Source organism: Mugil cephalus, chromosome 11 (genome assembly GCF_022458985.1).
Source record: "Mugil cephalus isolate CIBA_MC_2020 chromosome 11, CIBA_Mcephalus_1.1, whole genome shotgun sequence".
Taxonomy (NCBI): Eukaryota; Metazoa; Chordata; class Actinopteri; order Mugiliformes; family Mugilidae; genus Mugil; species Mugil cephalus.
Window position 1 is genome coordinate 12,382,085 of NC_061780.1, and position 15,334 is coordinate 12,397,418.

Below are 15,334 nucleotides of genomic sequence, written 5' to 3' on the forward strand. Positions count from 1 at the left end.
TCCTCCTCTCCTTATTATTTAAACAGTGTGAGGACCTTTTTCTGACCTGTTTAGATGTTAACCTTCTGCTCTAATTTTCTCGGTTTATCAACACCGATTTGTTTATACCCATCACTGTTTCTATTAATCTCATCCTCTGTTAACATGTGTTATTCACCTAAACTCTCAGCTCTTTCAAGTTTTTATTATCATGTCAACCCTCCCAACAAAAGGAAACTGTCCTAACTTACTTCATCAGCAAGCGCCTGAGCAATACACTGCTCTCTGCAACTCTGTCTATGACTGCATCATTGTCTATAGTCATCAGGGTCTCTTTCTCTGTTGACATTAGCATAAATGCCTCAAGATGCTACTGTGTTGATTTCAAACTTTCAAACTAAAGCAGAGACAAAGGAGACATTAGCAGCATTTTTTGTCCTGGAATATAACTTTTGACCACAAAACAGCAAAGATAAGACATACTGTATCGTCTTGTGGATTTTTTTTGCTACTCTTTGGGGGCTAGCTCACCTAGTTTTCATCGCACAGTGGTGAGACATATCTTTGTAATCAGCGGAGTCTCTGCTTTCACCCGACACCTCGTTTGTGTGGTTTGGTCGAAGTGGTGAAAGTAGCAGAAGCCCTAAAGTGGACATGCCCGGTTTTCGTGTTTTTGTTACATGCCCATATAATTGCTTGGGGATTGAACTGTGTTTCGCTTGGGTGGCAATTCTCCCCGTCATTTTGGCTTGCTGCATGTTGCGATTGGTGCTTCCTAGCAGACGCTGGTCGTCTGTATTGTGCGTGCATCTCATCCTGACTTTCGGTTTGAAGAGGCTAAGCAGTACATCTAAAGCATCTGCGACTCAGACAACAGGAAAACGTTTAATTTGTGCTCCTTATTTAATGTATTTATTTGAATAATCCCACTGGCTGTTGTTTGTTTGTTTGTATGTACATTAATAACTGCCATGGTACAATATATTATTGTCAATAAAAATTGAGAAAAAAACAAACAAACAAAACACTAGGCTACACAGGATTACGAATTTGTCTAAGCAAAGCAACACCTGCCCAACTCCACCTCTGATTGGCTTACCATGGAATTACAGATCTAGTCGGTCTGAAAAAACGGTGCTTTCAATCATAGTAACGCGCAGTAACGCTAATGACGTTATAATGGGAAGAGTAATCAATTAGATTACTCGTTACTGAAAAAAGTAACGCCGTTACTGTTCATAAATGCATGTATTGGTGCCCTGAGCACATCTGAAAACACGAACACTATATTGCCAAGTCTGGAATGATAGCGCCGTATAGGCAGTGTTTGTTAACCTACTGCTCGGACCGTGCCGTCACCGGCCTAGGTGACCTTGGTTCCACCACGACAGAACAGATCTGTCAGTTTGGCACATTTGGCCGCATGCTGTATTAACATACTTTTCTTTTTTTATCCTAACTTTCTCTGCTCCACCCATCTCTCTTTCTGGCTTTTTTCTTTTCACCATGGTCACTATCCAGCTCCTCTTCCTTCCTTGCCCCCTTTTTTTTTTTTTTTTAACAGGAAAACAACCGTGGAATCCTCCCGAACCTGCCTATGGCCAACCCACCCCTGGTTTTAACACCAGAATCTGTAACCAATTCCTAGTCTACATGTAGAACATGAAATTTAATACAGAAGTCATGCTACCTGTTGTTGAGATGCAGCGGTCCTCATTCCCATGGCAGTTTAGAGTTTTGGTGCATGTTTGTCCGTCACAAGTGAAACACTTTCTACCATTTGGATTGGTTTTACTGGGCTCTGTGAAATAAAAATATATATTATTGAAAAGCTTATGTAATAATTTCATCATTTGAGCTAAGCTTGATATATACACAAAAGCAAATATTTACATCATTGATTTTTTTCCTACCTGGGGCAGGTTGGGTGTTACAGAGGTCGGTGCTGCAACACTTGCTGGTAACTATGGTTCTAGAGACTCCATAGTTGATTGAGTGCTGGTCACACTCCTCAGGCAAAGCACATGATTTTCCAAAGAGATTCGACACTTCTGAACTACCTGCAATGAACCAGTAGTCATTGTAAACTGGACCAACGTTGAGAAGAAATCAGAACAATAACAGAACACCATACCTGTATAAGACACAAGTCTTAGTGCAGCACACTGATACTTCTCTGAAGGGCATTGTGTTGTTGTTTCAGTGCAGGTTCCAGTCTGTTCTGATGTGCACTCATAACATCTCAGGGTACGGGCTGACGACACAAAGAAGAGTTAAATGTACTTCCCTTGTTTGTTTTAAAAAATATAAAATATAAGCAATGCTTAAAAAGTGAATTATATATATATTTTTATATATAGATGCAAATAACAAGAGGCTGAATCATCTGTGCACAAGATACAGAGATACAAGTAAATACTCAAGGAAAATTACAGTACTTATTTTCTTTAAAATTAAAAAGTTAACAAAACAAAATTTACCTTCAGGGAGAAGCACAATCCCAAGGATCAGAGTGACGAGATACATGTTGTGATGGTGGGGTACAAGTGAGTTTTAGTTTGATAGTTTCCATGGGAAGGGGCTGGCTTCATCCTTCAAACCACACCTCCATTATTTACCGATAGTGACAAAACCTGACTCTGAAAAATCCCTTTTTTTCCCCATGAAAACTGTATTTAAGATTTCAAATTCGTTGTTTTCTTTTAAAGATTGTTTTCAATGTAGAAATTCAGAAATACACAATTACGATCTACATTATTCCTGAAAATGTTAATTCATTTATGTGAACATTTAACATGTACTCAAACACTGGTTAGAAAGTTTAATTTGGTCAATTCATTTACATAGAATGAGTTATGTTTTAGCCAGTTCAAGATACAAGGACACTTTGCTCTTTCAGTGGAAGTGAAAGGTTAAAGTCCACACTTTACAGCCCTTAAAAGGTTCCTGTTGGTTGGCATCATAAACCATTTATGGTTCTGTCTCAATGATTTAAGATACCACTTTCGTTTGAGTTTCATTTCTGAGTAAATGAAACTTTCCCTTTTCAAAACGTTTAAAAGCATAACACTGTACATCTTGTTCAGAAATGGATGGTTTTCTCCCTCTCTTTTCCCTTTTTGCCCTCATTGATGCACAAGAAGCAGTTCTGTCTTTTAAACTTATTTAGTCAGACAGGCCTACTCAGTTCCATAGTTTAACTTTTATCTGCTAACATTTTTATGTATCTATATGTATGTATGTAAATTTATTTGTGTTTGCGCACAGAGTAAACAGTATAAAGTTAAGATAATTGAAATGAAAGGATCCGTAACAATAAACTTAGATGTTCTCTTCTTCTGCACTGTGGGGCCTGAACAGTAAGTGAACAATGTTCAGAAGGATTTTTTTAAGGACACATTTGCTCTTTTAACAATTTGTAGTAATTATAAAAGACGTGATAACTATTGGATCCCTGAGCAAAAAGCAGTGAATATATTTTGTCCTTGTTTTATATTTATTTTCACGACAGTTTCTCTCATACTATTGCACCGTTTCATTGTGTCAAAGCAGGTTCTAGTCTCTCCTGATGTACACTCCTAACATTTTAGGGCACTGGCTCATGAAACAAAAGAAATGTTGACATAAAGAAGAGTCGTATATCAGAAATATAAGCAGTGTGTATATGTATGACTAAATACAAATCATAAAGAAAACAGGCTGAATGATCTGTGCACAAGATGCAGAGACAACATGAGAACAGCAGTAAATACTAGAGGAAAATTCTGGTTAAATTCACAATTCTTCACAAGGCTTTGCAATCCACAATTCCTGTGGATTGCAAAGCCTCCAAACACATTTCAGTAGAACATTTCTGAAAAGGATGTTTATTTGTGTTAAAGGTGGAGAGAGCAGAGGTAAGAGCAGAGGAGGCGGACTTTGTTTCTACACGGACGCGTGTGGTGCAAACGTGGTGTGCAAACGTCACAGTTAAGGATACTCATGGTGCAGACCTTTCTGTGGTTAATTTTATTCAAATCACCAAGTCACAGCAGAATACGTTTCCCTATAAAGCAAGTCTGGACTATGTTCTTTAAATAAAATAAACAATGATGATGGTGTTTCTGATCTAATTTAAGCAAAGGTATGTACACACAAACAAACACGTGAACACACACCTACAGTCAGAATCACAGATATATAGTACTAGGAAAAAGTTTTATGCAGGTGTGAAAAATGTAAAATAAGAATGCTTTCAAAAATAGAAGAGTTAATAGTTTATTTTCATGAATTAACAAAAGGCAGTGAATGAACAGAAGAGAAATCTAAAACAAATCAGTATCTGGTGTGACCAACCTTTGTCTTTAAGAGCATCAGTTCTTGTAGGTACTTGCACACAGTTTTTGAAGGAACTCGACTGGTAGGTAGCTCCAAACATCTGGGAGAACTAACCACAGATCTTCTGTGGATGTAAGCTTCCTCAGATCCTTCTGTCTCTTCATGTAATCCCAGACACACTCCATCATGTTGGGATGAGGGCTCTGTGGGGACCTTGCCAGGTCTTCTTGTTCTTCTCTATCCTGGAGATAGTTCTTAACAATGTATCAGTTCATTGTTGCATCATTCTATGATGACCATAAGTGTCAAGGATGAGCAATGATTTAACAATTAAAGTAAATAACACTCAAAATGTTTAATAACAAAGTTAGGTAGTATATTAGTAGTATTACAACTTGTTATGTGATATTTACATTGGCAGTGCTCTTAAGTAAACATGAGTAAAGTGAAATTGCACAACATGCTGTGAGGTCCAGGCGGGGCCGAGTGTGCAGGTGGAGCAGAGAGTGCAGGTGGGGAAGAGATTGCTGGGGGGGCAGAGTGCAGGTGGGGTGAAATGTGCAGGTGTGGCTTAAGAGCCGCTTCGTCATCTACGTCGAGGTCAGTACAGCCACTTTCCACTCCAGGTAAGGAACCTGAAGTCATAAAAGTAATACACATCACATTCATAGTTTGCTCATGGATACGCTGTTGTTACATATTTTCATTTAGATTTTTATGTTTGGTATTGAGATCTAAATAATATTGTATAATCCTGCAGTGTCATGCTGAATTACTCATGCCACAATAATCTTGCACGACTTTTCTGGGACGATCCTGAGCCGACGGAGGCACTGGAAGCTGACCTTCAGGATACCGACGGTCACTTCCACTCTGGGCCACGTCTGGATGTGGGCCAAGTTGAAGAGGTCAGCAGATGGTCACTTGTACCATGAAACTCCTATGAAATGACAAGAATACAGTTTAAATTTTCAGTTATAATAGGGGGAAACACAATATTGATCACAGGATATAGCTATGTACCGTATATGAGCTAACCACAGGCAAATTTAGTACTCAACATAGACTGAAAAATCTCAGTCATGCACAGACGCAGGCCATTTCGCCTCCACATTATTTATCATGTAGGCGGCATCACATCTGGAGAACAGTAATTAGCTGCAGAGGCTGTATTGTGTGAAGTATGTTTCACTTGTAATGTAAAAAGTTATATATAGGCGTCCCAGAACATTAATTCTGTGGTATGTACTATTCGCATAACCTCCTTATTGACTGAAGGAGCTGTGATGGGAATGTGAGTGCCGTCTATACCGCGAATCACACCAGGAAACGCTAAAACATATAAAACTGACTGATTAGTGATTCAAGCCTCAAAGCTTTATGCTACATAAATTCATTATTTCTTAGACTGATGCTTAGATATGCTTTTCTGATATTCTGAGAATATTATAGCAAGCTCCCTTTTACAATGACTGATTACAAACAACCCATCAGTATAGTATACGATACATACATTATAAACACATATTTATGCTTGTAGTGACTCCAGAATCTTTGAAGTATCATATGATGTCATGTGTTGATCCTTTGGTGACACTGATACTGTGTTGTCAACACTTTGGACCACTTCTTCTTCAATTCAGCATGGCCCCCATCATGTCAAATGCAGTTCTTGCCTATTCTCCTTTTTACATCCTCACTCACTACTTCACTTCCCTGGTAAATGAAGGAGTCCGCCTCATTTAGTGGTCGGTGTCTATTGGCCTTGGGTACTTTAGTCTTCTGTGTGGAGACCTGATTCAGCTGCCTTCTCTTCTACCTCTCTCAATTTTTCTTGCGTTTGTTGGTGGTTGACTGACAAAAAGAGCAATATTGTCTGCGAAGTCTAGGTCATCCAGTTGTGTACGCAGAGTCCACTGGATCCCATTTCACCTGTTAGTGCCTCACGAACCAGTCTACCACTAGGAAGAATAGTAGTGGTGACAATAAGCAGACTTGCCTTACTCCTGTTGTGATCTTGAATGCCTCTGTCAGCTTTCATGTATGACTCTCCACTGCACTAAATGTTCTTGGTGATGGCGATGAACTTCTCGGATATCCCGTGGTGTGTCATGAGCTGACAGAGCACTGTCGAATGCTTCCAATGTCTGGAGATACTGTATATAGCAGTGACCTAAACTCTTGTGATTTTTTCAGGATGATTTCGTTGTCTCTAAGGTCTGCATCCACTGCTGCCTTGAGGCCTTGCAAGACTACCTTGTTTAGGATTTTGCCTGGTATGGACAATAGCATTGTTCCCCTGTAGCTGTTGCAGAGACTTAGGTTGTGTTACGTGCGGCTTACATGCGGCCTCTTCCCTTGGCCTGCTGAGCACCTGAGTGCTATTTGTGCTCAGGTAGGACACTATATAAGGAGAGGAGATGAGTGGTGGTGTGCTCTTTCTCGTTTTCCCTCTTTGTCTGCTGCAAGCCTGTGACAACACCAGAGGCACCGTTTATATTGATCTTTCTTTCCCCTCAAGCAGGTGGTTTCCTTTGAGTTATTAGAACTTTGTAGGTTTCATTATTTTAGTTCGGGTTGTAGTGTAGTTCCGTTTTTGTTTTTTGTTGATTTTTTGTTTTACATTCAATTTCTCTCTTTAAGTAGGCTAGTTATTAAGTGGAACAAAATGCAAAATAAATAGTTTAATAACTGGTCATTTTAATTTACATCCTCTATTCATTGACCCGTTTTGAGTTGTAGCTCTTTGAGATTGTTAAAATGTGAAGTGCAATACAAATGAAATGTAAATCATTAATTAATGATAATTTGCTTCCTGTCTTGTCCATGTAAATATATACATTCACTCTACATATGTGTACAGATAAGCACATACACGCACATGTTAATACCTACATACGTAGCGACATATACATGACCACATATTCAGTGCCGACAGAGAAGAGATGAATTAAGGAATGAATAAATAAGTAAATAAGTAAGTGATGACCCTATATCAACCCCCCTCTTCGTCTCTGTGCTGTTTGAATGCCATATTTTTATACTGCATCTTGAATTGGTGGATGTTTGGACATCTTTAAACTCTTCCATAAACTCCCACCATACTACGAACACTGTGAATTTTCAAGATGTGTTTTTCCCTGAGATTATAACCCTCCTCTCGTTCAGTGAATAAAGCTTGAATGTTTTCTGGTACTTGGTTTTTGGCCTTGAATAATATTTGAACTGTTAACTGTTATTTGATATGTTACAAGAGAGGGAGTTGGTGTGATTGAGAGATCCAGTGCTGTGAATGATCCTTATTGCTCTTTTTTTGTAGAATAGACAGTGTAGACAATGTAATGAACTCTTGTAGTTATTGCCCTTAGACCTCTGCACAGTACATTAGATACGGTAGGATGAGTGAGCAGTAGAGAATGTGAAGTGACTTGTGATCTAAGACCTGTTTTTCTTTATGTAAAACTGAAATGCTTCTTGATATTTTGTTGTCTACATGCTTAATATGTGATTTCCAGTTGAGTTGCTCATCTATTGTTACATCCAAGAATTTATTTTCACGAACTCTTTCAATTTTAACACCAATTATTTGTACCTGAATTTCCATTTTCACTCTGCAACTGCCAAATATTTTGGTGATCTGTTATATATTATTGTTTTCATGTTTATTTTATTTTGTATTTCACCTTCATTTTATTACATTGTAAAGTGACCTTGAGTTTCTGAAAGGTGCTTATAAATATTGCTTATAAATAATTATTTCTATCTACTATCTGCAAATAGTAATGAACATTTTCGGGTCTTTAATATAGATGATAATCAGCTTTGGTCTCAACAGTGACCCCTGGGGGACCCCACACGCAATGTCCAAACATCAACCGAAATGTCGAACCGAAAGCACCCAACTGCACCTGCCCATCCTGTCTCTCACGAAAGAGTATCAGGGCCACCCGTGAGAGAAAATAAACTAAATGAATAAATTAGAAGAGGTAGATATGTTTTCATCATGCACTTCGAGAAAAAAGTCGAAATTTCAAAAGAAAAAGGTCGACATTTTTTTTTAATTTTTTTTAAATAAGCCGAAATATATTGTCATTATTATTATTTTATTTTTTTTTTCTAACTAAACTCAAAACACCTATTTCTGCACTAGTTTCAACTACAGATGCATTTGGTAGCTTGATAGCTTCTCAGGTTATAGAATTACGTCTGAAACGTCAAACTGCTCTCAACACCGCTGGTTTTCCCCGACGGCGCCGCTGTGGAGGTCTGAGCTCTCAGCGACAGCCTTCCCCCAGGAGCGGATCGGAGCGGCATCGACGGAGTCCTGCCTGTGCAAAAGTAAACTCGTCTTTGATCCGAGTTGATGGGATGTCGTGGTAAATCTAGACCAAGTTTCATTCTACTTGCTTAATCTTTAATATAGGAAATTAGATCCCCTTTGCATCCTCATTTTTGGTTAGTTATTTCTCTCGTCAAAACTCTTTCATCCCGTTATCCTCCTCATCATCTTTCCATTATACCAGCTGTTACATTCTTATTATTCATTATACACTATTGATGTAAATAAATCATATATTCCACTTAAGGTTCTGGGAAATGGGAAATAGATGATCGCTGTATTGAGAGCTGACGCATGAGCTATGATGAGACAAATTAACTATTAATAATTAACCCTCTGGATCCCAAGCCGTTTTTGGCCGTTTTTGGTATATTTGGTTTTTGGTTAATATTAATCTAATAGTGATTAATTCTTACAGTTAACCTTCACTTGTGAGTGGTTCCCCCTATCGACGAGTTCTATTATTATACTTAAATATTTATTACATAATTTCCGTACACTTCATTTCAGTTATCTTAACTTTATACCGAGCACAACAAAAGCACTGAGTTCAACTGGAAGTTCAGAGTCACAGTCGCTTAATGGCTTGAACTACTGTGATAAATGTCATTCAAATAGAGCAGAAACTCGGGTCACGCAAGGAGAAAAGTGTGTCGGTAAGTGGAGACTGTCATTTGCACTCCGTAAGGAAGGACAACAGAATCTGGACTTAAAGGACAGTTTATGTTGTTTTCAAGTCACCACATGAATGAAATGTTGAAACCAAGTGGAGCCGATTGTGCTCTATGTCATAAAGTTACCTAAGGCTGGCCAAAGTAGTGTTTTGCAATAATAATGCATTTTATTTATAGGTGATTTTCAGCACACTCAATGTCACTTTACAAACTTGTTAAAATAAAACACAATTAAAATTACACACATACATATATATAAAACATACAGGTACATAAAAATGTTAGCAGATAAAAGCTAAACTATGGAACTGTGTAGGTCTGTCTGAATAAATAAGCCTTACAGACAGAACTGCTTCTTGTGCATCAAGGGTTTGAAGGAAGAGAGGGAGAAAATCATCCGACTGTACAATTCTGAAGTTTCATTTATTCAGAAATGAAACTCAAGTGAAAGTGATATTCCTTTATGTGCGGTGTCAAAATCATTATGACACAACAATAAATGGTTTACGATGCCAACCAACAGGAACAGGAACCGGAACCTTTTAAGGGCTGTAAACTGTGGACTTTAACCTTTCACTTCCACTGAAAGAGCAAAGTGTCCTTCTTTCTAGAAGTGGATTGAACTTGACTCATTGTGTGTAAATGAATTGACCAAACCGACAAAACTTTCTAATCAGTGACTGAGTACATTTTGAAATGTTCACATAGATTAATTAACACACACGCACACACACACACACACACACACACACACACACACACACACACACACACACACAAACACACACACACTCACACACACATTGTGTCAGTTGGCGAGATTTTATCACTAAGATCACTAAACGCTTCTTAATTTACATATAGAGGAAGCAATTTACTGCAAAAGTCATGCTACCTGTCGCTGACATGCAGTGGTTCTCATTCCCCTCACAGTGTGTGTGTGTGTGTGTGTGTGTGTGTGTATTAACATGAATCCAACATATTTATTAAAGGGAGGCAGAAATGCAGAAGACATTATCTGTCATTCAGCACTCATTCAGCGATACAGCAGCTCTCAGCAGCTCACCGTTTCACACAGAGCCCTACCCGAGTTGAGATCTGTTAATTTAAGCTTCCTGTACACAGTAGGCCCCGCCCCTATCGCTGCTGAGCCAATCACGAGACCGCATAGTCCCAGGGTGCAGTGTTAGCGGAAGAGAAGCTAACAGTGCATGATACACAGTGTATAGGTATGTTTATGTGTATGGCAGTTGCATGGCCCAGCCTACATGTTTGAAATAAAAAATATATATTAATAATAGCTTAATATTGAATGTAAAATGTGAAATGAAAATAATAATGTATATTTATAAATAGCACTAAGTCGAGTTTAATATAGAACACATATAGTAGGTAGGGGGTCCCTGCTCAATCTCTCCATCGGTTTGGGGGTCCTTGGCCTGAAAAATGTTGACGACCGTTGGTGTAGATAAGAGTTGTGTATTGCTGAATTTCTACATTGAAATAAATCTCCAAAAGAAAACATCACAAACTAATTTAAAATCAGTTCATTCAGTTTTCAGAACATGTTCAAGGATTTTTCAGAGTCAGGTTTTGTCACTAAATTATAATAATTATAATAATAGAGGTGTGGTTTGAAGGGTGAAGCCAGCCCCTTCTTATGAGAACTATTTATACCCTTAAGAGATCAAACTAAAACTCACTTGTACCTCACCATCACAACATTTATCTCCTCATCCTGGTCATTGGGATTGTGCTTCTCCCTGAAGGTAAGTTTTGTTTGTTTTATTTTTTGGTGTTTTGTGTTTTTATACTTTTTAATGTTTACAAAAATAAGTACTGTAATTTTCCTTTAGTATCTATTGTTGTTCTTCTTGAATCTCTGTATCTGGTGCACAGATGATTCAGCCTCTTTGTATTTGCATCTATATATGTGTGTGTGTGTGTGTGTGTGTGTGTGTGTGTGTGTGTGTATATATATAACCATATATATGTATTTCTTATATTTTTTAAACAGGTGTGTTCATACTTTGAAGACAAGGAAAGTAGATTTAACTCTTCTTTATGTCACCATTTTTTGTTTCATCAGCCAGTACCCTGAGATGTTATGACTGCATACCAGAAGTGACTGGAACCTGCAATGAAACAACAACATGTCCTACAGAGAAGAATCAGTGTGCTGCAGTAAATCTCGTGTCTAGAAGTATGGTGTTCTGTGCTTCTTCTTATTTCTTCCTGACACTGGCCCAGTTTACAATGACTACTGTTTCATTGCAGGAGGTTCAGAAGTTTTCAATGGCACAGGAAAAACATGTGTTTTGCCTGAGGAGTGTGGCCAGCACTCAGTCAACTTTGGAGTCTTTAGAACCGTAGTTACCAGCAAGTGTTGTAACACCGACCTCTGCAACACCCAACCTGCCCCAGGTAGGGAAAAAATTATATAATTATATAAATATTTGCTTTTGTGTATATATATCACACTTAGCCCAAATAATGGAATTATATGAGTTGTTTTTTTTTTTTTTTTTTAAATAATAAATATTTTATTTCACAGAGCCCAGTGAAACCAATCCAAATGGCAGAAAGTGCTTCACTTGTGTCGGACAAATGTGTAACACAACTCTAAACTGCCTGGGGACTGAGGACAGCTGCATCTCAGCAACAGGTAGCATGAATTCTGTATTAAATTTCCCCCTCTATATGCAGATTAAGAAGCGTTAGTGATGTAAGTGATTAAGTCTCACCAATTGACACAATTGTCTTTCTCTCAGTGAGTACAGGTGGCCAAAATGTGACTTTGAAGGGCTGCGCCTCTAAGGTACTCTGCACAAACAAGGAATTTCTTCGGGCCATAGAACTCCTTGGAGCAGAAGTGAGCTGCTGTCAGGGCGACAGCTGCAACAGCGGCAGCAGTACAAGTACTCCAACTACTACTTCAACTACTACTCCAACTACTACTCCAACTACTACTTCAACTACTACTCCAACTACTACTCCAACTACTATTACAACTACTACCCCAACTCCTAGTGCAAGTTCTAGTACAAGTGCTGGCCTCATGCTGCTGGTGGCACCACTGATCTCTTTGGTTCTGAGCTGATGGAGAAAAAAGAATCCACAGATGTTCCACAGGTGTTCTCCACTTTTTATCTTTGCCTAGGCTCATTGTCCTTGCACCTGTGTCCTCACTCTTTCAATTGATGTGACGATTAAGTAAGCAACTCCTCAAAATATGACTTTTATATTTCTGTAACTGTTTTTTTTTTTCAGATGCTTCGTATGAAATCAGTAGCATAGAATTGTGAATAGCAGCTTAAAATGAAAAGAAAGTAAAATATACGTTATTCCCTTAAACAGTTTTTGTTCTGATTGCCAGTGTAACCAAAGTCTGTTATGGTTTGAAATTAATAAAATGTTCAATGTCACTTATAAAAAGCAAAATAAACAAATTCCTGAAAGGTCTGTTTGAATATAACTATAAAAGTGTTTTGGGATCCCGTCTCACATATAAGCTTGCAATAGGAGGAAGCTGAGATCCTTCAACGTGTGCAGTAAAATGCTGGAGACCTTCTACCAGTCCAGCACCCTTTTCTCTGCTGGGGGAACAGTAGACCACAAAAAAAAAGAAAAAGTTCCATGTGCAATTCAGACTCAAAGTCCGGCACATACAATTTAAAATAAGCAAAATAAAATAAAGCAGCCTAGAAATATAACATTTCGAGTAAAACCTCATGAATGTGCATATTTCTGGTACCTTTTCAGATGCAGGCACAGGATACAAATGTGCAAATCGGCAGTACTCTGACAAATGTTTTTACCTGAATTTTAGCATTCTACCTAGTAATTATTATAGTATATACCGTATATGCAGTATCTATATATTGAACTACACTGAAAAGATGCAGTCAAATAAAGAGTCTATCAAAGTATTTATAAAAAAACACCAGTTTAGAAAGTATAGTTAAAACATGGCAAATTTGAATATGCAAAATAATTTTCACACATGTTAATTAATTTGCATGAGAGAACCTGATGTCAAAAGACATTGAATGACAGATGTATGGTTGAATTGGATGTAGTTTATATAAGCACAGGAGCAGGTGGTGAGAATACTCACTCCTTTGGGGATGGAGAAGTCTAGAGAAATGACCCAATTTACAGTGTTGGTGTTGTTTCTATGGCAGGAGAATGAAATCAGAACATTATTTTTTCTGTGGTTCTTGTTTCAGTAACCCCAGTGTTATTGTGGCACCTCCAAAGATTAAAAACATTGCATTACTACTACAGTTTCATTTTATATCTGTATATACGCTATATATATATATACGCTGGAATAAGAGAAAGTGGAACAAAAGTACCTTGAAAGTGTGGTTCCGCAAATAAAATTGAAACACTCGTTTTGCCACTCATTGCTGTAATCCTCTGTTGTACTTAAAAGAAAGTGTTAAGTTCACAATGTATTTCAGTTGAGGATTAAAAGTGAAAGTTTGCTTTAGGATGTTCCTACCTGGAAATTTGCTTTCAAATGGGCCTCCTGTGTGTAGCTTTGTCTCTCAGTGCATTTGTAAAGCTTGTTACTGTTTAAGGTAATGATGTCATTGTTGATTTTCTCTCAGATGCCTTGAAATTTGTGTCTTTTAATGAAGCATATCTAGATATATGATAAACAAGATAAGCATGAAAACTTAAATGTCAATTATTTTCTACTGAGGCTCATTCAGTCACTAATACAGTGTATTTACATAGAAAAATGGGTAAGTCAGTGCATCAACACTTACAGCAGTTGACTAAAAATGTTATATTCATTTCACCAAAACACCCCAATTTCATTAATTTCCATTGGGTTCTTCTTTCCTCCGTATTAGTGCGTATGCATGTACGTGTACAGCAACAGTGAAACTGTTGAATTTTTAGATCTGTGACCCTGTTCTTCATTCCCAAACACGCAGAGGAAAAATCCCCAGGGAAAGGCCCACACAGGTCAAACACGGACATACACATACAAATACATTTGTATGTGTTAAACTAATTTGCACATCAATTTACAAATATGTGGATGGATTTGCATTTCCACTGGACCCGGGGCTAATACAAGTGTGGAAATTGATGTTCTGTGTACCTACACTCTGTCCTCCTCCTGTCTGGGCCTGTCTGTGTGTGTGTGTGTGTGTGTGTGTGTTTGTGTTTGTGTGTGTGGATGCGCATGTGTGAGAGAGAGAGAGAGAGAGAGAGAGAGTGACTGTAGATGTGAGTTTTGTGTTTTTGTACGGTTCCCGCACAAGGTTGCAACATTTTTGCAAAATTGAAGCGTCTGCCCTCATTTTCCTGCGGGAATATTTATTTTCTCACACTCTATCTGATAAAAATTGGAGGCGGGACACTATAAATATAGCTTTGCCGGTGTGGGTCCTTATCAGAACCGATCAAGATGGCCAAAAGGTTCTCAGATCATATGTCCATGCTGCTGATTCCTGCATACACCCCCCTGAGGAGGAGAGCCCCCCCAACCACAAAAACTGTGAAAACATGGCCAGAGGGTGCACTACACCAGCTGCAGGACTGTTTTGAAAGCACAGATTGGAGTGTGTTTGAACACCAGGATTTAGAGGAGTACACCTCATCTGTGCTCTCTTACATCAACTTCTGCGTGGATAGCGTCACTGTTGAAAAACGTCTTCGGGTATATTCCAACCAGAAACCCTGGATGACGAAAGAAGTCAAGGCACTGCTGAGGCAACGTGATGATGCCTTCAAGTTGGGGGATGGAGTGCAGTATAGTGCAGCCAGAGCTGACCTGAGGAGAGAGCATCAGAGATGCCAAGAAAGCCTACAGGAGGAAGGCTGAGGATCACTTCACCAAGAACAACACGCGCCAGGTGTGGCAGGGACTCCAGCACCTTACCCACTTCAAGTCCAGCAGCACCACGACGGTAGAGGGCGACGCTTGCCTAGTGGAGGAGCTAAACCACTTCTTTGCATGGTTCGAGGCGAAAGGACACGAGGCAGCCACAGCTTGTCCACTTAA

The 15,334-nt window shown here is 38.6% G+C and overlaps 2 protein-coding genes across 2 annotated transcripts; one reads left to right on the forward strand and one right to left on the reverse strand.

Moving 5' to 3' along the window:
- Nucleotides 1–1,500: 1,500 nt before the first annotated feature.
- LOC125016310 (urokinase plasminogen activator surface receptor-like) lies at nucleotides 1,501–2,661 on the reverse strand. Its single transcript, XM_047598743.1, has 4 exons — nucleotides 2,460–2,661; nucleotides 2,114–2,233; nucleotides 1,893–2,039; nucleotides 1,501–1,780 (listed from the first exon to the last, which is right to left on the reverse strand). Exons 1-4 carry the CDS (start codon nucleotides 2,503–2,505, stop codon nucleotides 1,629–1,631), a joined length of 465 nt encoding a protein of 154 aa, XP_047454699.1. The 5' UTR covers nucleotides 2,506–2,661; the 3' UTR covers nucleotides 1,501–1,628.
- An 8,374-nt stretch (nucleotides 2,662–11,035) lies between these two features.
- Nucleotides 11,036–12,620, forward strand: LOC125016047 (urokinase plasminogen activator surface receptor-like; the record flags this gene model as incomplete). The annotated part of the gene is made up of 6 exons (XM_047598216.1): nucleotides 11,036–11,078; nucleotides 11,399–11,512; nucleotides 11,560–11,733; nucleotides 11,864–11,974; nucleotides 12,081–12,214; nucleotides 12,344–12,620. Coding segments are annotated over 6 exons (642 nt in total), but the record flags the coding sequence as incomplete, so codon positions are not given.
- Nucleotides 12,621–15,334: the final 2,714 nt, after the last annotated feature.

Bases quoted from the DNA above. Each gene is read 5' to 3' on its own strand.
- LOC125016310 (XM_047598743.1), bottom strand. From the start codon at position 2,505: ATGTATCTCGTCACTCTGATCCTTGGGATTGTGCTTCTCCCTGAAG. The intron at 2,040-2,113 runs GTATGGTGTTCT...GGTTCATTGCAG, and splicing joins AAGACTTGTGTCTTATACAG to GTAGTTCAGAAGTGTCGAAT. The intron at 1,781-1,892 runs GTAGGAAAAAAA...TTTATTTCACAG, and splicing joins TAACACCCAACCTGCCCCAG to AGCCCAGTAAAACCAATCCA.